This window comes from Lepisosteus platostomus, chromosome 14 (assembly GCF_059453375.1).
Source record: "Lepisosteus platostomus isolate fLepPlt1 chromosome 14, fLepPlt1.hap1, whole genome shotgun sequence".
Lineage (NCBI taxonomy): Eukaryota > Metazoa > Chordata > Actinopteri > Semionotiformes > Lepisosteidae > Lepisosteus > Lepisosteus platostomus.
This window is the reverse complement of record NC_142624.1, coordinates 25,919,681-25,944,266: the sequence shown is the minus strand read 5'-3', so window position 1 is coordinate 25,944,266 and position 24,586 is coordinate 25,919,681. Positions and strand designations below refer to the sequence as shown.

Genomic DNA, 24,586 nt, shown 5'->3' with positions numbered 1-24,586 from the left:
AATACATCTTAGCTTGGATTAGAAGAAACCATCCATTACATTTAGTGTACAACTTCGTCAGGCATACTATACAGTATGTGAACAGCCAATATGAAAGGTTTCAAAAGATAAAACCTCACGTTTACCAGTCATATCTAATTGACTCCTTGTATTGTTTCTCTTTACACACTGATAAAGCTATAAGGCCTTTTTATACTACAAAATGCAGTTCTCTCTGAAATAACTTTTAGCTTAAAACAAAATGGCTAAAATCCCAGTAAAACATCGACATAGATCTGTGTTGGCAAGAACTAGAGGAATTGCGAAGAAGAATAGAGCAATGCAAAATGTCTGAGACGTGGTGAAAACACAAGTTTGTTGTGCACAATGGCTGATTGAGGACACACGTAATATTAAATTTAAGTGTAAATATTAAGGAGATAGGTTTGTTGATAGCACTGTTCCTAGGTCCTAGCTGTCTCTACACAAGCAGTTCAGGTTGTGGGTTTCCCGATTATTGCAGTGCTTTCCTGGCTGGCCTCCAGGCCAGGCCAGGCCATCTCCCCCAGCCCGAACTCCTTCAGAGCCCTGCCGCTCGCCACAGTTCTGTCCCCTCCTCGTTTCCCCAGTCCATGATCTTAACCACCCCATCCCCACCTCCGATCCTCCTCCTCCATCACCTCCCTGTTTCCTCTGTCTGTTCCCCCGGGCCCTGGTGCTTTCATTCTCGTCCCTGGCTCCGAAGTCAAGGAATGAACCACCCCTCAAAATCAGAGCTGCTCAATCCCTGACCACCTATTAGCATCTCGGCACCCTGTTCAGAACATTTGCATTCAGCTAACCGATAACCGACTGGCACTGCATTCAACACAATGGCATTTCCAATCACCTTCTTTGCTGTAATCAATAAATCCTTATTATCCTTCAGGTGTTTACAGTACAGTGACACACTGTTTTCACTCTGCCCTGTGGTGCACAAATATTGCACTTCTAACATGTGTCTGCTTTGCTGTTTTTTTTTGTCATTTTTAGTTTTAACCAATTTTGGACTGTATTTGAGTGATTCCTTTTTATTTTTCTTGCATTCTTACGTATTTGGAAAGATACGCTGGACAAGTGCATCTGCAAATGAAAGTAATGATAATTCATGACGTTTGAGCCCCAAAATAATCGAGAAACAGCATAAATAGCCTTTCAAAAAGACATAATGTTAATGAAAGCAAGAATTGCAAAAATATGACCATGATCAGATTGAGAAATTAAGATCAGCCGGTTGCCATTGGCATGATTTAAGGTGGCTTGCCTGTAAGAGAAGCTGCTCGGACTATCAGAGTAGCTCCATAGGAACCACGAATCTGGTTCTGTGAGGAACAGGCCATGTCCTAGAAAACTTTACATCACCACACCATCCCAGGATCATCTTGTCCAGCTGCAGTCATTTTCACATTGCAATGGCTACAGCACAACAGATTCCAGCAGAAAGGCTCTACTTCACTATCTTCATGAAAATGAACTGCACAGTCAGAGGCTGTTCAGAGGACAACATTGACAGCTGAGAGACAAAACTGTCATCTTCTCTGGGCTTCTTCTTCTCTTCAATGAGAGAGAGTGGTAGAGTGGTTTGATTGCCACTGAAAGCTGCTTTGCTCTTGACAGACCACATGGAAGGCAGTTGTTATGGCGACTGTCGCGTCGTTCAAGCCCACAGGTGGGGCATTGGAATTGTAATGACGTGGGGAGGCACCTCCTTGTAGAGTGTTGAGACCAATCTTACAGCTAGGTGATACATTCATTAAATCCTTGAGCCAACAATTTTCCCGCTGTCAATCCAGAAAGTGTGGATTTTCCTGTAGGATAATGCAAGGCCACACAGGTGCTAAGATTACCATTACTATATGGTATGACTTCAAGTTCTGGAAAACAATGTTGTGGTTTTAACCTGGCCAGCGGTTTATCCAGAACTGAGTCCAGTAGAACATCTGTGGAACAAACTTGCCAGTATTTTCAAAGGAAGACACAACTTGCCAACCTAAGCCAGCTGGTAACAGCTGCACGGTATAATAGGCTGAACAACCCACAGCAGTCTGTCCAGAGGCTGATCAGGTCTTTGTGTCATTACTCCCAGGATTCTGCTTATACTTTGGAAGATAATATCAAATACTAAATTTGCAATGTTCCTAGCATTTTGTTCACATTTTCTCAGATTTTGTTTGATATCTTGATATCTGTGTCTGAATTATTAGATTAAATCCATTAGTCCTGGGTTTGGGTTTCTGTTATGCAGCAGTTTGTATATACAGTGAATGTTATAAACAGGATTAAGTTTTCATTTTCAATGGAAGCTCTGCTTCGGTTTATACTAGAGAATTTGATTGAGCAAAAAAAAGTGTAATAGACAAGTGAATATCTCTTGCATCACGTAACTTTATTATTTATTATTTAATATTATTTATATTATTACGGAATATCTCTGTAACTTTATTTTTTTATCTTCGTATATCATTTCCATTCCTATAGCCCCCACATCTCTTCATGTATTATTTTAAAGCCATTCTATTTTTTACTTGGTGGTACCTGCTCCTTAGCTACAGCTCATGTCTGAGGAAAAATAGGGTGTTTAAGATTACTATTATAGTGATCAACTTCCATTTGCTTTCAGTTATATTTATGAACAGGCATTGTATTGTATTAACTAGTCAGTGGTAAATAAAATATACCTCTTCCCATCATTAAAGCATGTAAATACTTTCCAGACCAAAGAAATAGACAGTTTTAATAGACATCGGTGTCTATTATTTCATCAGCTTCAAGCTAATATTGACCACTTTTGTGACCGTGTATATATTTTTTGCAGCGAGACATTTATTGCCATTTAAAAAGATTCTTTCATCTAAAGCATCTAAAGCAATGCTTCATATTCATTCCCCCTCATTCTCGTTCTTTGTTGGGGTGTCTCGAAGGGGGGAAAAAATGCTTCTCTCGGGCTGTTTGAATATAATCAAAAATTGCCCATTTAGCCAGAAGTCATTTTCTTTTTAAAAGGCAAATGTTATTTAATCTTTCAGCTGTTCATTGTCCCATCATAAATACTCTCTTTTCAGTGCATTTGCAGGGCTGAAATGAGCCCGCTAATTGCCTCCCATTTCGACTGACATGTGGTGGTTTAGTGGGTAGAAAACACAGCGGGTAGAAGGAAATAGGAGGTTGAGAAAATGAGAGCTAATTATTTTCCCTGCCTCATGTCAGGTTCTATGTCAGCCTTGTTTTTACAAACTGGAAGGTTTAGCACTAAATAAAACAAACTGGCGTCATGTTTTTATATACTGGCGGTGTCATGGAAGCAGCTGCACTTCTCAAAGACAAAATAATGCCTGCGATTGTATGGACACCATCTGACAGCCACTGTAGGTCTCTGCTAATGAGGATATCACAGTGGTGCCAAGTGAAAGGTTCTGAATTATGTATGAATCTTCATTAGAACAGCTATAGTCCTGTACATCATTACTAGACATTGTTTCTGCCGAAGTGATTAAAAAAGCCTCAGTTCTAGACCTCAGCACAACTTGGAAAGGCTGGTTAGGGTTATTAGTGCACTTCTGTGCCAACAGCTTCCTGTGGATTTCTTTTTAGTTACATGAAAACCCTTGGGACAATGCAGGAGTGGGCCATGACACTGCACCGACAAGGCCACGGTGTATTAACAGCACTTGTATGATCTCTGTGCAGGGCTGTTTTCTTCCTCTGTGAGCCAAATACAATAGTATACCCTAAATGGTGAACCAAACATAGCTGGGCTGTGACCTGTAGCAGACAACAATTGGGAAAACTCCAGAAATTCCACTTTTTCATTTTGATTTCTGCTTAAAGAGTGGTGATTATAATATGGATTTTTTTTTATCTTGGCAGCAAGTGCCTATATATTGTTACGTAGTTCCAAACAAATGTGGGAATAATAAGAAAGGAATACAGAAAGGTTTTATACTAATGGGCTCCAATAAATTACCAGCGTATCTATGTCCTTTGATCATGTGTCATTTTAAAATAAATGGCGGCTAGCAGATGTTTTTTTTATTGTGGAACATTTACATTATTTGCTTTAAAATGTTACAGGAAACGTACAGACATACAGTTTATTTATTGTCCTTTCTTAAGCTGCCCGAGCACACAAAAAATATAGAGATTTATCTTATTAAATGTAGCATAATGCATCGTATCGTATGGCTTTGTATGATTAAATTAATCACGCTGATAGGTTTCTATTATGATGTGTAAATGAATGCTCTAGAAATATATACTATAATATCTACTAGCAACCTTTCCTTGTGAGGTTAAGTTCAAATAGTAACTCATAATACTGAGTAACATGCATATTTCACTTTTAGAGATGTTGTTTATCTCATCCAAAACACAACACACCTGTTGTTTATATCTGTAGAACATTTCCTCTAACAAGAAAGACACTTATCTTTAGCTGCTGAAAGTCTTGGCCAGAGTCTGGGATATGGGCCACCAAGTTTAAACATCTTTATTTCAATGCTATGTTATTGATGAATCCATCCATCCATTTTCTAACCATTCTTCAAATTCAGTGTCGCAGGGGAACTGGAGCCTATCCTAGCAAGCAGTGGGCGCAAGGTGGGGGTACACCCTGGAGGGGATACCTGTCCATCACAGAGCACACACAGAGACACTTTCACAGCAGGGCTAGTCTTCCCAGCAGACAGTATGCCTTTGGACTGCTGGAAGAAACTGGGGCACCACAGCAAACCCGGGGAGAACATACAAACTCCACAGAGATAGCAGCCCAGGTCCAGAAATCGAACCCAGGGCCCCAGCACTGTCTAAGTATCTACAACTATCAGATCATTGATGCTTTTCTTTGGGTAAAGAACTCTGCTTCTTTATCCATTCACCTATTTTTACCCACTTTTTACAGTTCAGTGTCGGGGAGTCGGAGCCTATACCGGTAAGGAACAGGCACAAGGCAGGCTACACCCTGGATGGGATGCTAGTCCATCACCGGGCAGGCACATAAAACACACACTCACTCACACCAGGGCCAATTTTCCCAAGAACCAATTAATCTATCACTATGTGCAAATGAAGAAAACACATGAACATATAAATTCCATGCAGATACAGTAGTACCCCAGAAACTGAACCCTGGGCCCCAGCTCCAGGAGGCAGAAATGCTAACTACTGTGCCACTGTGCCACCCTCTTCAATGAGAATATCCTTCGGAAATTTTCTGAATCTTCACGATGATTTATTTTTCCAATACGTGAATCGTGTGTATTATGAGTGAAGGTCTCAGTGACCAATTTTTTCAATTAAATATGCAGAATCCTTTGGCAAGGAAACAACACTTCAAACCAGTATGTGCATATTGTGATTCTTTCCAAAAAAGTGAAATAAGTTTGCCTGCACTCTCATTTCTGCAGTTTTTTATACTTGCAGAATCATGGAGAAGACATTAAACACATGCGGTTTGTTTTATGGAATCATCAATCTGAATAAGCAAAGGAACTCTTTGTTTATTGTTTCATTGCTGATTTCATTATATGTCGTCTTTCCAATTAATCCCTAAGAGTGCATTGAGATACAGTAAATACCTATTATCTCCAACCCAGCAGACAAATGACTCTTAAAAAACGTTGGATTCCAGCAAGCATACAAGTAGGTTCATGGAAAGCTGAAAGCATCTGGAAATTAATATTCATCTGCTATGTCTGTCTCATCCTATGGTGTTTTCTGTCTCCCCCACATCTGCCTGTATTGCGGTTGAATCTTTCTTTAAGACAAGCATCCTAAAACCACAAGGTTAAACCTACAGTCCCTGTGTGAGAATGTGTTTTCTGATAGGTCCGTTATAATCAGCAAGTACCATAAGGTAGCTCTTCCAGCCTGTGGTCACATTCGCCGTTAGAGAAGTTGTCTGTCCTTTCAAACCAAGATTGACTGATTCCCTGGGCTGAGAGGTGGGTCTCCTTGAGCTTTCTGGCATCACACACAGGATTTTCTACACTGGTGACAGAATCGCAGCCCATCTTGATTTTGGCAAACTGGCTTACTGGTGTGTGCAGCCACAGTGTGCCAGTGAGAAGCTGTAAATGTGGAAGAGGTGAAAGATTCGGACTGGACTCGTCTTTCATTTCTTGCCAAGCCCAGCAAGCAGAGGGACAGGTCATGGAGGGGATGACAATGCATGACATCGACTGGGATCAGAGGAGCTGATTAGGCAAGAACTCTCGTCACCGTCTTCAATTCCTCCAGCATAATTAACAGCAAGCTTTCTTAAAAAGTTAAAGGGATGTCAAAGAACCAGACCCTTTAACAGCCTTTGAGTGTTCTGCTAATTACGTTCCTTGCGGGTAGTCTGAATCTTTATGCCCCAAGTTGCTGGGCGTACAAAAAGGCAGCTACCAAATAAAGATCCTACGTCAAGTGAAGCACAAATGCTTAGGTCGGCGCATCAAAGAAAAACAGGAAAATACATCTTTAAAGGAAGATAAAGTTCACCTTTCAATTCTTTGTAAAGTGAAAAGCTTGCAATGTCAAACAGCCATTTGAAGTTAATCAGTTAATAATGTGGGCATTGTTTGTTATGGATTATTCCATATTGTAACATAGTTTCTGCTTCTTGCCATGCATTGCGGATCTACCCATGTGGGAGTCTCTCTTCAGAGAGAGATGTCTCCAGCTGCTTGATACCTTGTCTCTAGGCAGGGGGTGGGGACTGTCCCAGTGGAGCTCTGATTGTTTTCTCATGTCATTTCGTTCTGGCAGGTCGAGGACATGTCTGTCGCTCTTCTTGAGTTTCTGCGCCTGCTGCTGTCTTGTACGTTACTTACAGCAGTCATTCTGGAAAATACGTTACAGGACACTAAAACAGCCTTTTGTTCCACTTAGGCTTTGCGAGGATCTAAATTAAGGCATCGTAACTTGTAATACTATGATACTTTTACAATTACTTGAAAATTGCCCAGATAATGCTAAAATTAGGGTCAGATATTAAATATTGTACATTATAAGCTGCCTTAGCAACTGGTATTGTCTTTCTCTCTTAACTTAAGGAATGGTCAATATAATATAACAATGAAACCCTGAAGGCCATTGGTTTAAAATGCTGACTGCTGGAAGACAAAGAGTTTCTCCACATTACAAGACAGACCTTATTTTTTATAGCTACTTGCATCCGAACTTGACCTGATTAAACAGTGTCTTTCATATATAGGTCTTTTTTTTGTTTATCAGTATTTACAGGGTCAGTACATTTGATGTACCAGTGTCTTTAATGTTTTTTTGTTAGCCGTGTGCTTTCTTACCAGTGCAGTGTTTTAACTACTGAATAAATTGTTACCACCAGATCTAAAGATACCACTCAGACTTGAGAAATGTTGGAATAAAATCTGATACCATGTTTACTGCAGTCCCTTCAGACTAAGACATTATGTTTCATTTCTGTTCAAGGGAGGAGACATTTTATTTTAAGCAGTTTATAGAGTGTGAGATATATGAGCTGTTTCGTGACAGACCTGGAAGCAAACATAGGGAAGAACTGCAATTCCATCTCAGTAGCAATTTAAGGATCTCGGCCATTTGCTTTTCTAAAGCTCCTTGTACTGTTCAAGTTATTTTTTTTTTACTAAAACATTAATTCCTTTGGAATAAATAATTTTCCAGCTATTTTACTACAACAATTAAAGACAGATATCCAGTGGAATACTTTGAAGGCATCCTTCTCTCTCAGACAATAGGCAGTGTTAATTGTATTGAATACTGTAAACTATGTATTTTGTACAGAAACATGTCAAAAGTGTTCTTTTGTGCTAAAGAGTAAAAAGCAATATTATGGTGGATGGTTCCGATTTATTTTCACACCTTCGCATTACATCAGAAAGACCTCTAGGCTGTGCTGTCGGCTTACATTACAGATTCCATTTCTTAGGTGTGCATGTGACTCCTTACTGAAGAGAACCTTACTGTAGGCTTGCTATGAGATCTGTTAGAGAAAGGGAAGACATTTCCTGAAGTGTGTTTGTAAGTAAGAGGGAAGAGAAAAGAAACAGGAAAAAAAGGTGATAAAATCATTGCAAGCCTTCTGAATCCATCTAATAAACCGCATCCTCATTTTCTTAAGTGTGTACAAAACAGTGGTGATTTTTCACTTCTTTTTCCAGACCTGCAAGTGGAAAATGTACATGGAACTTGATGGGGATGACATTGCAATAGCCTACATAAAGGATGTTACTTTTAATGCTAACAGACCAGACGTAGATGTGACTAAGATGACCAAGGTAAATACATATTTTATAAAACATGAAATTAGATTTATTCAGAATACAATGCTCATAATTCAAGTAAATTGCTTTAGTACATAAAGATTTACAGAACTCATCGGGTTCTCATGTTGTTTTTAGGGCAATATAATTCAAATGAGTATAATGTAGAAGGACTTGTAAAAATGCCAATAAAAATGAACAGCTTTCACGTTTTTTTAAAATTTATATTCTGTCAACATGCAATAGCCGCAGATATTTTAATTGTTGCCTTCCCGTTGAACGGCTCCAGCATTTAAGGCTGAGAATTAATTATTTTTTATCACATTCTATTCCATTTCAGCCTCCATTTGTAATGGACAAGTGGATCCTTGGAATAAGTGAGAACCAGGTTGTGGAATGTATTGTCAATTATGAGGTAAGCATTATTCATAACTTTAGAGATTTTTTTTGGTCTTTCATACAGAGAAAAAAAACATCAATTTCTGAGATCAGGATAAGTCTTTTGAAGACAGGGGGTCATCACCCTTGCTGCCAAAATGTTCTCTTATGGCTACGTGTTTTCCCTAGAGCTCTGGGCCTACCCTGCTGACACTTGAGCTCTTAATTCAGATTTTGAGGAAAATCACTACAACAACAGAAACATTTCTTGGAGCTGTTTCCATATCTGGCAAAAAAAAAACATTCTTATTTACTGAAAAACTCTGTGAGCTGCCCTACCTATCCAGGACAGGTTTGGATGCATGCTTGTTGGGTTTTTAAATAATAATTCCAAAATAGGTTTAAAAGCAAAGGTTAGAATTGTACTTTGCAATTAAAAGCAGCACCTATACATTGACCCTGTACTTTAACAGATGACATGTAAAGAAATTAAATGATTACGTTTTATAATAGAAATATTATGTACTAAAACAAGTGATTATTTTAATTAACCAATTACATATTGCTTTACTCTAAACAAGAATATGTAACTGGGAGAAAAAAACAGGCACATTTCATTTAACAGAAGCTGCACATTTCATTTAACTATTACATTGTGTAATAGTGTAAAAAAAAGATATTTTTACAATTGTGGTTTCAGAATGATTAAACACTTCCTGTTTACCGTTTGACAGTACTCCATTTCCTACACGCTCATTTGCTTTTTGATATTTTTTTGTTTTAAAATGCACATGTTCTCCACTGGTTCAAGAGGGAACCTGTTGTACTCCTGAACGTTTTGACAAAATCCCAAAACCTGAACAAAAAGTGTGTTATTTCTCCTTGAATACACAAAAAGGCTTTAACTTCACAGTGTTGTCTCCTTCCTGATACTGTTTTGACAGAATGATGTCAGATCTCCGAAGACAACCAGGCACAACCATACAGTAGAGCTGAACCCCACAAGTAACCAAGATCACATCAAAACAGTAGAGCTGGTGATACAGACTGCTCCACCAAATGCTGAAGGAAAACCAAAAATAGGATCAAATCCTGGCAAGTTCTTTTACTACTCTGAATATGTCTTTTTAAACAATAACTACATGTACCTATATTAAGGCAATTATAAATAATTAACCATTCTGAAAGCAAAGGATTATTCATGCTATACCAATCTGTGTGATCCAGAAAGCAGATACAAAAATTAGTTTAGCTCAGAAAATGAATTCAGCTGGTTCTATCTTTTGATACCTTATATGTTTATAACTGTATGGATATGAATTATTTGATAGAGGGGCACAAGTATCCTAATTCTTAAAGAGCCTAACTCTTCACATTATTAACACCACTCGGGGCAGTGCTGGGGCCCTGGGTTCAATTCGGGACCTGGGGTGCCATCTCTGGAGGAGTTTGTTCACCCTGTATTCACATGGGTTTCCAGCTTCCTCACACAGTCCACAGACATACTGACAGGTTAACTGGCTTCTGAGAAAACTGGCCCTGGTATGAGTGTGTTCATGTCTGTATGTCCTGCCTGGTGCCTGTTGCCTGCCGGGACAGGCTCTGGAACCTCGCAATCCTGAATTGGATAAAGTGGTTAGAAAATGGATGAATGCATTAACACCACTCCTCCCACCAACAAGCAGGGAAACGTATGTTGATTTGCTTGGTCGACAATGACTTGAGGAGCGGTGATTTCAAAGAGAGGCCATAAATGACCTTCTTGGTTCGGTTTTTCTTCCAATATGTAGAAAATCACAAGTATCATTAAATAAGAATGGATGGATGAACCTACAAAAAAATATCAAATGGAACCTGCAAATATCAAATTGAACACATGTGTAGCTCCTTACCTGTACATTGCATAATTGCATAATCACCAAAATTGCTTTTAGGTTCCTGATGGCATTTTAGAGGTTGATTCTTGTATGAAATACATTCTGATATTTAAAAAAAAATAACTATAACATGAAAGCTCACTAAAGTTAGGACGTGTTCCTGTTGGAAATGTGGAACATCTCCACCCCTCACTTGTGGAAGGGAGCCGGCGGTTGAGGCTTTACTTTAACGCATTTTTTCTCCCCTTCTTCAAGATGTGGATACCCATTGGATGTATTCTCTGAGGATGCAACAGCTGCGGAGGAACGCGACAGAGCCCCACCACGCGGCTCTTTCTCCCGCCGGCGGGGCCAGCGTCAAGAGTTTACCTCAGTTCCTGACCTTCTGCGCACCGCAGGGCTCGTACGCAGCAGCGGTACGGAAGTCCCCCAGCACTCTTGCCCCCTTGGTTGACTCCCGCAGCTCGTCCCCCACGGCCGGGCTCACGAGGAAACTCTCCTCAGTCCACATGGGCTCCAAGGGCAGCAGTCCCTCCAGCACGGCTTCCGAAAGCACCTCGGAGAGGGACAGGCCCTTCGGGGGGAAGACTGCAGCCCGTCCCCACAGAAACCACTTCCCCGAGCAGGCCTTCAGGGGGACGAGAGGCCACTGGAGAGACTCGTTCTCGCCTCCAGGAGCGAAGCCAAGCCGGCATCACCAGGCGGGAAGGCCCAAACCACAGAGCTACGCCACGGCAACGCAGCACCCTCCCCGGGGCATTCCTGGCTTGCAGCCGGCGGACGGCGACAGCAGGGGCTCGGAGGAGGCCAGGGCCGGCGAGGCAGGCTGGATCAAAGTGGAGCGGCAGAAAAAGCCACACAGGCAGGACGCGAAGCCGCTGAAAGGCAGGCCCAGAAGAGGAGGCCGGGGGAGCGGGCGAAGCTGAGGCCGCGCGCCACTTGAGAAACTGAACCTCTCTGCCATTGTTTACACACTCGAGCCCCTCTCCAGCGGGGCTGTCGCGCGGCATGGCTCCTTCGCAGGCACAAGCGCGAACGCAGGCCGTAGTGTACGGCGCATCTTTTTGACAATCTAATGAACTTCCCACACCTCAGAAAGCGGGCTGTGACTTTCTGTGACGTGCTGTTAACATGCACTGGGCAATGTGAAAACTGTTAAGTCAAACTAGACCAGGCAATTATGCTATCAAGCGCACTACAGAAAAAAAAAATCTTGTTTTCAGCAGAACTATTTTAAAAGGTTATCGCAAACCTATTATTAATAACCGAATTAATTTCTAATATATAATAATATGAATGTCTTAGCACAAATCCTCAGAACCAGATTCAGGACCTGGGGCACTTTTTTTAAGAACTGTCCGGTTTCATGTTTTCTACCTCGGATGTGCGTGGTTATCCATACATTAGATGGGGTATACATACTGTATAATTCACGTCGCAAATCATTAGCTTTATAAACTGTGATGTGGTCATGAGATTAAAACGATTCGAAGGGGCAAGAATAAAGATAGCATGGCTGTCAAATTGGATGATATAGAGAGAATTCGTTACTACTTTTTTAATGTTAATTGTACAGTCAGTATGGTTGATTGCTAAAAATGATTTTATAATTAGTCAATGCAGTTATTAATATCGATTTGATCTAATACTAGTAAGATTTTTATTTTTAATAACATATATTTTTAAAATAAGTTTTATTTGTAATAGCATAAAACATAGTATGTTTAAACGGATTTTGACATGTAAATGTTTAGCGGAAACCAACATGATAACACGCAAGATACTCCCGAGTGCTGTTTCTATTTTTAATGACGGTAGAATATTAATACAGTACGTTTTTCACCTAACGTTGTTTTGCTTTTCCGTGATGTTCAGATTCGTAAACTTATTTGGTAAAACGTGTCTCCTGCGCTTTTCAAAACATAGCATTTTTGTATCTTAATTCAAGATAAAGATATTGTATTGTGTACAATATCTGTACAATATGCTGTAATGCTGTATCGCATTTGACCATTTACAAAACGCACAAACTACCATTAAAATATTTAATGTACATTGAAGAACATGTACATCATTTGTTGTTTTTGTATGTAGTACGTTTTAGTTACAAACCCATGGTAGCTCCATCATACAGTCTACTCTGAATACGAATCGTGAATTTTTTAAACACGAGTATAAAAGGGCTAATCGTAGGAGCCCAAGGGAAAACTCGACGGGTATTACAGTTAAAAACATCTTGAAACCGCATCGCACCTGGCAGTAAGCTATTTATCTGTAAACACTTCTTTGAAAGAGGATCTTTGTCATTTTTTGTCATTCATAACAGGGACTGCGCCACATACAGTATCACTCCTACATATGGAGTGTATAAACAATCCATGAGCAATATTTCTATAACCTCTTGTACGAACTAAGCAGCCCAAACATTAATACTGTAACATTGATCCCCGCCGTTTTAGCCATACATACTTCTTTCTTCAGATTACAGTACCTACAGTAGCTGGGTGTGTGAGAGTAAGCGCACGTTTTTTTTTTTGTTGCGGTGACCCGCACGCCTCCCATGCAAATGAGCTACACGTTTTCAGCCAGAACCCCTTGGCGCCATCACGCAGGACCTGGCTTTCTGTAAAAAAAAGTTGGCCTCCACAAAGTTTCAAGCTGAACAGAAAAGGTGACCGATAGCCCCTTTTCTCCGTCCGACCCATTTTTGCCACGGTCTCTGGCGCACAAACGGAGCTTTACCGAGGTATGTCAAACCGAGTGGCCTGAAGTAAAGTTCAGCTCTGCTTATCTGTCAGGACCTGAAGCAGACGCGGGAAATCGAAGCGTGAATCCGTCCCTCTGAGTGGGGCTGGGGGGGAGTCCTGCAGACTTTGCTGTGTAGCTGTTTGCAGCAGAGGCACTAAGGGAGCAGACGGTCATTAATCAGAATTTTCCTTCAACCCCACTTTTAAAAGTGCAAACATGCGTCCTACTCGTAGAAAGGTAAGAGCGCAGTTTCCCCGTTTTTTTTCCTGTTGCTCTCAAGATGTACAACTTTTTCCGAAAGTTAGTCGTTGGAGCAATACAAGTTTTTTTTTCTTCCAAATCTGGCGTGGTTTAGTAATGGTTTACAGGGGACGGCTTTGTGTGGCTGGATTCTCTGATCAGCACTGGTTTCGTACCCTGTATTTTCCTTCATAGTGTTAAAAAAGAACTTTCTCCTGTTTTTCCAACGAGTTTATCATGTAATGGTCTCTTTTTTTCCCCCCAACTTTTCGTTAATTTGTGAATGCAAACGTGCTGTGAAGGTCTTGATTTGAAGAACCTTGCCGGCGTGCAATCGCCCACTTTTGGGATTTAAATGCTCGGCCACGTCTGAACCGCTCCCGACTGTCGCTCGGTCTTCCTGTGCACCCGAAGCCGACATTAGGAGCGGTACGGTGTTAAATTAGTACTTTCATGTTTCACTGCTAGATAGGTGAGGGCGGTGACTAGATGGAGGCGCGAATTTACGCTGAGGGCGAGGACGGGGTTGGTTTGTAGCCAGAGGCTTTTTAACAGTGCCCTTTATTGTGCCCCAGCGGTGTTCCGGCTTCCCAAACCAATTTTTTAAATGACTCTGATTAGCGAGGTTTTGAAATCGACGCCAGTGAAAATGAGGAGGTTCGGTTGACGTCTTCGGGCGTCCTCGTGCTCGCAATTGATAGTTTCCGATAACTTTGATTTTTTTAAAAAATATACTGGTAAACGAGCAGGTAATATTCTACCGGATGCGGGTTTTGTAGAAATAAATATAATCGAGCGGCTGGAAACTATCTAAAAGAATGGGATGGAGAATTGCCCTGTATTTTTTGTAGCAGTGTGCAGGAAAATTGTCAGGCCTTGAGCCAAGGTTAGTCACGCAAATCTCGGTGTGTGATCAGAGATCTCTCTGCAAGCGATGACGAGAAGGCGAGTTTGCCTGAACTTGGCAAGAGATCTCATTTATCGGAAGTAGTTGTATAGCCTATTAAGCTGTACAGCACTGCCGTTCAGTTTCTGGGACACTGTAAGCTATCAGGGTTCAGCGATAAAGAAACGGTTTCATCTTTTGTAATGTATCAAGAGAAAAGAATCGGGTATATTTAAACGCATGCAGTTTTAGGGTATTGGCGCAATCTGCGTACCCCCAAAGTATTAGTGAAAATCTGACTGGTTACAAACCCAATGACATTTCCGTATTCATGGGTTTTATTGTGATCTAACCCGAACTGTGCTTCAAAAGAGTTTCCTCATAAATCTGCCATATGAACAGGCTTTGAGGGGGAATTTAGAGGTCGCCTGTGGCGAGAGAAGTATTTTTGGTATATGTCAAATTTGAGCCATACCAAAGACAAACATGAATCTGGTGTGATTGTATTTACATCATTTTGGAGCTCCGTTTAAATCAGTTTGAAGCTTTTGATCTAGGCACTTCAGATTTGAATCCTTTCATTCAATCCATCATTTCCCCTTACCTAGAATTTGCAGCCTTCGATCAGGATGAATCTAAGAAGCTTCCGAAACACACCCTTGGTACCAATGGAAACCTCCTCCTCTTCAGATGACAGCTGTGACAGTTTCGGTTCTGATAATTTTGCAAACACAGTGAGTAGAAATCCCAAACCGCTTGAGATGAACACTCCCAGATTGTGAAGTGACAGCTGTCTGTTTTCATCCAGTTCCAGCTTTCAAAGTTACTTACAGACTAATCCTATTGTGAAATGTTGGCATGGTGAAATATTTTAAAATGTATATGGCACTAGTATTAAAACACGACACTTATGTTTATAGTGTTCATAATGCAACTTGAGCACTAGAAATTTACAACCATACAAGAATGTTCATGTATGCTTTTTCCATCCGCAGAAGAAAAGTTTGAAACCTGGCAGTGTCCCAGTGAAGGTGTCTAAAATTCTTAACACGGACTCAGATGAGGAGTCTTTCCGTGGGTTTGAAGAGACTGAATTCAGTGATGTTATGGGCGCTATGGTGAGTCCTGTACTGTCGGGGAAAGTAGAGAGGAAACGATTGAAGATGTTAAACTGTGTTCTCCTGTGCTTTTCTTTTTCTGCAATTGAAATTGACACTATTGGCTTGAGTATGGTATGCCGCCTTAAATAGGACAATCATTGTTTCCCCAGACAAACTGGGGCTGAGAAGCTGGAAGTATCATCTGTTGTAAGGTGAACTATTCCAAAGACGGCTAATGTACTTACTGTATTTCATTATGTAAGACTGTGACAGAAGAGGCGACATTTAGCCTTTTTAACTTTCATATAAAAAAGCATTTTAAAAGGGTGCTTGTAAATGGCAAATCTGAGTAATAGAATGCCATTAATAAAAGGTTAACCTGAGCCCGACTGTTTTGTTTAATAAAGGCTGTTGCCTTTGAGTACTTCACTTTAAAGGCATTTTCCAGGCACACTGCATTACTACAAATATCTTTGACTTTTCAGTTAGATGGGCCTTTTAAATTCTGAGCTTTTGTCTTGAATGTCAAAAGATTTTTTTTTTCCCCGAAGCATGTTTATATACATAATTTTTTAAAGATGGAAAGTTAAATTGTTTTTAGCAGTGTACAAGCTTGCTCTAACATTTGGATCTTCAAGGAAAGTTCTTTCATTTCAATCTCATCTTAGATGCATAGTAATTAAGCTCTGATCCTGCATAAAAGCTTCTGCTTTTCTTCACCAGTTTTTAATAAAAGTGATATATCCTTGTTTCGCTTTGCTTTTCATTGTAGCTATATCTTGACATATGTTGTGGTTGTGCTCGTAAAGGTTTTCAGAGAAGTGCTAGTAAAGTTAATTCATTATGTGCTTCTCAAGTCTGATCTCCTGCGTTGCTAATTTCAGAAAGTGGACTCTGAAGAAGAACCCTCAGCACAGACAAAGAGGCGGAGAGGATCAAAACCTCTGAAAGTGGCCATGAAATTTCCCACAAGGAATTTACGAAAGAATGGACCTGCAAAACCCATCCCTCCACAACGAGAGGATTCTCTTTCCGACTCCGACTCGGATGAGGAGAAAGGCCCGAATTTAATGGAAAAGAGAGCGATCAATATCAAGGAGAACAAAGCTATGGTAGGTTGATTTCCCCCAGAAAGAACACAGTGGTTCTGCACCTTTTGCATTCGTTGTCTGTGTTTTACTGAAATTGTTTTGTCTCATTTGCCCACAGCTTGCGAAGTTAATGTCTGAGCTGAAGACGGTGTCGGGCATTTTCCCCAAGAGGATGTTGCTGCCTTCAGCAAACTCCGTAAGTGCAGAGTTGCTCTTTTAAAATGTTTTGAAACAGCTGGTGCAAGAGTTGGAATGCCGCTGTGGGAGATCAGCTTTACCTACACAAATATTCCTTAAAAGCTGTTAAGCAGAAATTCATTAAATGAAAATACATTTCCCAATTACAATTAGTAATTATGTGACTTAATATAATACATGTATATGCATAATAGTAAAGGAAGGTAAGCATGGAGTATATTATTAGTATAATAAGTATTACAGTAGTCCTGATTGAAATAAATGCCAAATGTGAAAAATAAAGCATTATGCTCTTATTCAACATAGTGGGCAAGTGGGTGGTGGTTCACTTGCTTGTAGAAGCTAGTGCTGAGGTTTGGGGGCAGATGACTAAAGTTACGATTGAGGTTTTTTTTTTGTGTATTTTGTGACTTTTATCCAGTCTAATATTCTGACAAGCCTGTAGTCTGTACCAAACAGCACAGCACAAAGAAGGCGACTGGCTTTTGTTGTATAGAAATTTCACTAGGATCCAAAGAGTGCCTATTGATTTGTCCAATGCACCGGTGCAAACGTCTGTAAACATTCTGTAATGAATACTGTAATTCAGAGTCTTATCGCAGCCATAGTCCCAAGCTCATTACTTGAGAATCTAGCTCGCATTCAGGCGCAGGGGATTTAGTTCTAGCTCGAAGCTGTGAAGAGCCATTTTTGTCCCGTCTTTCCCCAGCCCAGACGGCTGTCCCGCCGACTGGTCCCCAAGTCCTTCCCCGAGCGCAGGTCTCCACCACACACCCGTTCGCGCTCCCTGGTCGACGGCCCCCCCAGCCCCGCCCCGGAGGACGACCTGGAGGACAAGTACTACCTGGCCCGCAGGAGGAGGGCGGAGGATGACGACGATGAGGAGGTGAGAGAGCGCATCTCCGTGCTGTAAAGTGGGCTTTGCTCTGCACCTGCTTTGGCCCAACAGTGAGGGAGTTTCATGTTAAACTCGCATTTTGAAATGTGAAAACAAAATTCTCCCATTTCATACAGGCACATAATCGGAGAGCCTTAATAAGATCTGAGTGTTCAATTAATGCTTTTACAGGAAGGCTGTATATGATGGGCCACATGGATTTTCTGTCCCCCCACATCCATGCGAAAAGTTGGTTTCTAGCCTGGTATTTAATCTTAAACTTGAGTGACTCCTGCCTATTCTGTACCTCTTGGTTGTGTCTTGTTGGAATTAAGTTACTTCTCTGTCCTGCAGAGGGCGCCTCGTCGTAGAAGCTACAGTGGGGCCATGACAATTCCCCACCATGTGCGGCCTGTAGAGGAAATCACAGAGAGCGAGCTGAACAACATCTGTTATAATGTCCGTGAAAAAGTGTATAACAGGGTTTCGGTAAGTGTCGTTTTGAGCCTGTTCTTTAAATACCGTGAGAATACAGTGGTGTGAAAAAGCATTTGCCCCCTTCATGATTTCTTATTTTTTTGCATGTTTGTCACACTGAAATGTTTCAGATCATCAAACAAATTGAAATATTTGACAAAGATAACACAAGTAAATGCAAAATGCAGTTTTTAAATGAAGGTTTTTATTAAGGGGGAAAAATCCAAACCTACATGGCCCTGTTTGAAAAAGTGATTGCCCCCCCTTTTAAAACATAAATCAACTGTGGTTTATCACAGCTTTGGAAAGCTGAGTTCAATTTCTCTAGCCACACCCAGGCCTGATTACTGCCACATCTGTTCTCAATCAAGAAATCACTTAAATAGGACCTGCCTGACAAAGTGAAGTAGACCAAAAGATCCTCAAAAGCTGGACATCATGCTGCGATCCAAAGAAATTCAGGAACAAATAAGAAACAGAATTATTGAGATTTATCAGTCTGGAAAAGGTTATAAAGCCATTTCTAAAGCTTTGGTACTCCAGCGAACCACAGTGAGAGCCATTATCCACAAATGGCTAAAACATGGAACAGTGGTGAACCTTCCCAGGAGTGGCCGGCCGACCAAAATTACCCCAAGAGCGCAACGACGACTCATCCAAGAGGTCCGAAAAAAAACCACAACAACATCCAAAGAACTACAGGCTTCACTTGCCTCAGTTAAGGTCAGTGTTCATGACTCCACCATAAGAAAGAGACTGGGCAAAAATGGCCTGCATGGCAGAGTTCCAAGGTGAAAACCACTGCTGAGCAAAAAGAACATAAAGGCTCGTCTCAGTTTTGCCAGAAAACATCTTGATGATCCCCAAGACTTTTGGGAAAATACTCTGTGGACTGACGAGACAAAAGATGAACTTTTTGGAAGGTGTGTGTCCCATTACATCTGGCGTAAAAGTAACACTGCATTTCAGAAAAGGAACATCATACCAACAGTAAAATATGGTGGTGGTAGTGTGGTGGTCTGGGGCTGTTTTGCTGCTTCAGGACCTGGAAGACTTGCTGTGGTAAATGGAACCATGAATTCTGCTGTCTCCCAAAAAATCCTGAAGGAGAATGTCCGGCCATCTGTTCGTGACCTCAAGCTGAAGCGCACTTGGGTTCTGCAGCAGGACAATGATCCAAAACACACCAGCAAGTCCACCTCTGAATGGCTTAAGAAAAACAAAATGAAGACTTTGGAGTGGCCTAGTCAAAGTCCTGACCTGAATCTGATTGAGATGTTGTGGCTTGACCTTAAAAAAGCAGTTAAGGCTCGAAAACCCTCCAATGTGGCTGAATTACAATAATTCTGCAAAGATGAGTGGGCCAAAATTCCTTCACAGCACTGTAAAAGACTCATTGGCAGTTATCGCAAACGCTTGATCGCAGTTGTTGCTGCTAAGGGTGGCCCAACCAACCAGTTATTAGGTTTAGGGGGCAATCACTAAGGGCCATGTAGGTTTGGATTTTGTTTTTCCTTTAATAATAAAAACCTTTCATTTAAAAACTGCATTTTGTGTTTAATTTGTTTGATGATCTGAAACATTTCAGTGTGACAAACATGCAAAAAAATAAGAAATCAGGAAGGGGGCAAACACTTCTTCACACCACTGTATACAAGACATTTTCCAAGAATTGAAAAACAAAGTTTGAGATTGGCCTGACTTTTTGAGATCTCTTTCAGAGACCAAAAGCTCAAAGTGTTTGAATGGTTTTGGGGGAAAAAAAACAACTTTTTTTAAAAATAACTTTTCAGCACACAAAATAACAATTTGGGATGAAATATGAGATTTGAATGAACATTTTTGATTTCGATAGGGATCAACTTGCCACCAGTGTCGACAGAAAACAGCAGACACAAAAACTAACTGCCGCAATCCAGATTGTGTGGGGGTGAGGGGGCAGTTCTGTGGGCCGTGTCTTCGCAACCGCTACGGAGAAGAGGTTCGACAAGCCCTCCTGGATCCAGTGAGTGACATCTGCCCCCATGGTTGTTTTTATAATTGCGGAACAAGTCATTAGTTTCACATTGGAGAGACCGTATAGTCCTGCCTGAGTTCTGATCAGTTTTCTGATTCATTCTGGGTTCATGCTAGGAAAGTGTTTAAATTTACATCTAAACTGGGACTGAAATTAACGACGCAGAACCACACACTTTGACGGAGCTTGTAACTAAAGAATGACATTAAAATTTGTTAAAAACATGCATTTTGATTATTCATACGGGTGATCAAGTAACATGCAGAATGAGCGAAGAAACAAGTGACTGACTTGACTATATTTGCATTGACGTGGTATGATTTTAAAAGGGACAGCAAATTCCAACCAGTTACAGAAAAGGAATTCCTCACAGGTGTTAGCCTGCTTCCATTTAATCAGAGGCATTTAGCATTAACAGCTGTACAAGCTGAATGACATTGGTGTCTCTCACTTACTGTTACTGCTCGTTTCTTACTAGTTCAACAGTAGCTTCCAACACCAGATCCGTCTGGAACTGGGTTGAAATAAGCATGCAAAATTCCAGCAGGAGTAACAGTATCTGACATTCAGCATGTGAAATTATTTTCAGATATATATATATAGCTTTTAATAAGCCTTTCAGTGTTTTTTGTTCTTCCTAGCGGTTTTGCCTGAGGGATGCATTGCCCTAAATTTAGTTCAGGCATTTACAACAACAGCCTGCACGTCCTGTACAGGTGTCTGCGTCTTGGTCATCCAAAGGCATTTGCTCAGAATTGTAGAAATTAATGAAGACGTATGGGGATATCTTTAGTTTTTAAAGCCAGTCCCTTGTTGTAACCTGTTTATTTAATAACCCCCTTCTAAATCTTTTTCTTTGGCCTTATTACCATGTTGGGAGGGTCAGAAAGAAGCTTGGGCAAAAAGAAAGAGCTTAGATTGAAGTGAGAGCAGCTGGAAGTGAATGTGATTCTAATTTTGAGCGAATGTCCGTTACAGACCTGGTTTTGCCCTCCTTGCCGAGGAATCTGTAACTGCAGTTTCTGCCGACAGCGAGAAGGGCGATGTGCCACTGGAGTGCTCGTCTACTTGGCAAAATACCACGGCTATGACAATGTGCATGCCTACTTGAAAAGGTAATTACATCCTTGATTATTTTTAAACTGTCAGTCCCCCCTAAGTAAACAGTTTTCTATTGTTGAGATTAAGATTTACTCTGCACGATGTCGCATTCGGTTTGACACTTTTTCTTTTTCTTCAGTGTCAAATTAAGCAGATGAAGGTTGCTTGCTACTGCCGCGTGTAGCTTTCCCTAAAAGCAAAGCGTTTTAAATGTGAGCGGGGGGAGGGTTTTAACCACGAGGTCGAAAAATGTAATGTACTACAGTAATGTACATTGTTCTTTTTGTAGCCTTAAACAAGAACTGGAGGCGAAGGAAAACTGAACATTGGCAGCTGCAGTCTGGCTCTGGAAAGTGTCTCCCTGGAGTTTTAATTCTGTTGGGGATTTGGCAGATTTCACCTTGGAAGTAAATGGTCTGGAAATGCTAAGACCCATTTACAGCGTAAAACTGCCATTGCTTTGGAGTACAGGTGCAATTTGGATTGTGTGATTGGCATCCTTCCTAGTCTCTGTAAAATGTGATGCACTATTTTGGTGCCTTAAATGTTGAACGGTAAAAGTGTATAGCTGTAAGAAACATGAATGTTTGTACGGCTGGTGCCGTATTACCACTCAGTGGTATTGGTCAGGTGATGGTACAGACCATGGAAAAGCAGTAGCCAGCAGATCCCCCTGGCTGCCAATATTTGCTCATGAAAAGAACCAAAATTAACCCCAATTAAACCCAAGTCTTAAGTGACTTAATGTTATTTCATGGAAGACCTGTATCTCCCTACGTGCTCTGAGGAACAAACCATCCTATCTGATTCTGAATATTGATTGTAATAAAATTGCTATGCAGTGTCCATTTTTAGATTACATTGTTCTAAATGTATAAAGTTCTTTTTACTGATCAGCTGTGAGATTTCGGCATGGCATTTTTTTAGATGGCAAAAATCTCTTATGTGACTTACAACAGATTACAAGAAATAACGACCAAACTTTTGTTAGGATGCGCTTTAAAGTGCCTCTGTTCTTGATTTATCAGATTCTTGGGTACACCAGATATTTCAAAAGGGCTCACTTATCATTTTCAAGCCTGTTTCATACTCTTTACCTGTTAAAATTGCGCTAAATGTTGTTTTTTATTAAATAAAGCCAAATTGAAGTTGGCTGGCACGGAGATGATTCCAGTGAGTCTCCTCCTCACCCTTTCATTTGTTCTGTCACCTGTGCAATACAGTTTCCTGTTGCTCATGGTTTCTGCTAGTTTTGAAAAGTTAAAATACAAGTAATAGAAGGCAGAAAAGTGTTGAACTTCAATATTTTTAATCATTCACGCGACTCAACACCTTGCTTCTTATAAATCAGAATTTAAGCATTTTCAAGCCTGTTTCATACTCTTTACCTGTTAAAATTGTTGTGCTCTGTTTTCAAAAATAAAGCAACACCTTGCTTAATGTATAGCAGACTTTTGCTGAATGACTTCCACCACAAATCATCATATCCACGCAGGGCTGTGCCACTCAAAACAACGCAGCAGGTGCCTGTTCAGTGAAGCACCTTTGAGGGCAGGGCTGTCCTAGGAGGGTCTCTACACACTCAGGAGCAGAGCCACGCCCGCAAGGACCCACTTGGCGGGCCGCTCTTTGGTTTTCAAGTGGAAGGTCCACACGTAGGTGTTGCCCCGCAGTTTGGTCTTGTAAACGGGGCACTCGTAGATGTTCCTCGTCTCCTGCCTGTCGTTCGGGATGGCCCTCACGAAGATCACGGGCACGCCGGGCGTGAGCTCTTTGAGCCGGGCCTCGGCCAGGTGCCCTCCCTGCGTGTCCCACCGGGCACCTGAGAGGAAAGGGTGGAAAGGGCAGGAGGTATCAGGGCCATTACCTTCACTATAGCTGTGAGAGGATCCATATGATATACGGCACTGCCTGCTGAAATCCTTTCATTAGATAACTGCTACTAATGGTGTGGAAACAATTAGCAGGCTCTAATGGGAATTTTATACCTGTAAATCATTCCAAGTTTTAAAGCATTTTTTTTTTCTGTCCCAGCTACTGCTTTAAAGCTCTTTATACAAACTGTTCCTTTGTGTGTCAATTTTGCGGCTATTTCAAACCCTTTCTATCGGCCGAGCGTTTCTCAGTGCTTCAGGGCAGAACGTTCGTTTCGATGCTAAAAACCACAAAATGTGAAGTGCTGGAGGGGGTGTTTTTCTTCAACTCAAAATTTCAATGAAATGCGTGAGAATTTGAGACGTTTTTAATTCAAGTTTGATGAGGAGATCGGTCCGTTAACACCACCGTGTTATGTGGACATCTCATACCTTCATAGAAGTAGGGAAATAGCCTTCAACATCCAAATTGCAACGTGCTTTTTTACCTTCCATGTACAAGCCGTAGATGTAGGCACCTTCTCGGGCGGGCTGATTGAATTCTTCCTTGAACTTCTTCGTTACGTCCACAGTGAGGTGCATCTTATCTAATGGCCATTCGTTTTTTCGTGCTAAACTTTGCATTACAGCTGGAAGTAAAAAGATATCCATTGTACTGTCCCTGCTTGATCATGGATGAATCCTCAAAAGGAAAATCCAGTCAGGACACTTTTCTATTCAGTAGCAGTGTTAATTTGTTTTTCTTTTTTAATAACCTCCCTGCTATAAAATACATGAGCAACCATTATATTGAACAACTGTCTATTTTCATGTCAAGTTATTTCATTGTAATAAAACTTTTCGAATGCCTTATTAGCTGCAGGAACTTGTTAACCTCTTTTTGTACATGCGTCTGTGTGGTGCATTTCAGTTTTAAAAGGAGTCAAGGGTTTCCATCTTTCCATCACTTTGATTCTGGGCAAGAAAAGAAAAATCTGAAAACTGTCCATGTTGTTTGCTATGGTTGAGAAGAAAGGTCTCGATTGTCAATTCTGTTTTAGGTTTGAAATTTTCAATGTATAATGTTAACTTTTAAAATACATGTGCATATAATGCAAAAAATGATATCCTTGAGGCATTCTAGGGACACAGATACATGTGTAATGAATACTTCTATCACAAAACTATCTTGAACTACTGTAAAAATACTGCCAACCATACTGTAGTAATTTTAGTAATGCTTGAAAGGAAGCTTTAATTTTCTATCTGTTGATGTTGGAGGGTATTTTAGAAAATATCCTGTTTAAGGACTGTCATTTAAAAAATAAAAGTATTCTTTAAGCACAGTTAGGCTACCTCTTGTTTGTCTGACTATGCGGTTCATATTTCTAAAGTAATACATTTTTAGTTTTGATACATTTGCCATTTTTATTTTTAGATGTTTGTCAAAGTGCATTTGTGCTCTTCTTCAAAACATAACTG

The 24,586-nt window shown here is 40.7% G+C and overlaps 3 protein-coding genes across 6 annotated transcripts in view; 2 read left to right on the top strand and 1 right to left on the bottom strand.

Moving 5' to 3' along the window:
* The window catches only part of map3k20a (mitogen-activated protein kinase kinase kinase 20a), a 47,767-nt gene extending 35,188 nt beyond the window's left edge, over positions 1-12,579 (top strand). For all 3 annotated transcript variants that reach the window (XM_088605275.1, XM_088605276.1, XM_088605274.1), the window contains exons 17-20: positions 8,160-8,276; positions 8,602-8,676; positions 9,584-9,734; positions 10,772-12,579. In XM_088605275.1, the coding sequence (XP_088461401.1) occupies positions 8,160-8,276; positions 8,602-8,676; positions 9,584-9,734; positions 10,772-11,442 (1,014 nt within the window). In that variant the 3' untranslated portion in view covers positions 11,443-12,579. The remainder of the gene's footprint in view (positions 1-8,159; positions 8,277-8,601; positions 8,677-9,583; positions 9,735-10,771) is intronic.
* A 520-nt stretch (positions 12,580-13,099) lies between these two features.
* cdca7a (cell division cycle associated 7a) lies at positions 13,100-24,450 on the top strand. 2 transcript variants are annotated; one of them, XM_088605277.1, is made up of 11 exons: positions 13,100-13,187; positions 13,315-13,501; positions 14,999-15,124; positions 15,386-15,508; positions 16,375-16,602; positions 16,700-16,777; positions 17,489-17,665; positions 18,011-18,145; positions 19,989-20,138; positions 21,129-21,265; positions 21,541-24,450. In XM_088605277.1, exons 2-11 carry the CDS (start codon positions 13,481-13,483, stop codon positions 21,572-21,574), a joined length of 1,209 nt encoding a protein of 402 aa, XP_088461403.1. In that variant the 5' UTR covers positions 13,100-13,187; positions 13,315-13,480; the 3' UTR covers positions 21,575-24,450. The 2 variants fall into 2 exon arrangements, with proteins under 2 accessions (XP_088461403.1, XP_088461405.1); XM_088605279.1 differs by lacking the exon at positions 13,315-13,501 and having other exon boundaries at positions 13,106-13,262.
* LOC148649089 (dynein axonemal heavy chain 11-like) overlaps positions 22,826-24,586 on the bottom strand; it is a 39,789-nt gene continuing 38,028 nt past the window's right edge. Inside the window, exons 38-39 of the mRNA XM_088605280.1 lie at positions 23,614-23,754; positions 22,826-23,073 (exon numbers count right to left, since the gene is read on the bottom strand). Coding sequence (XP_088461406.1) covers positions 22,826-23,073; positions 23,614-23,754 — 389 coding nt within the window. The remainder of the gene's footprint in view (positions 23,074-23,613; positions 23,755-24,586) is intronic.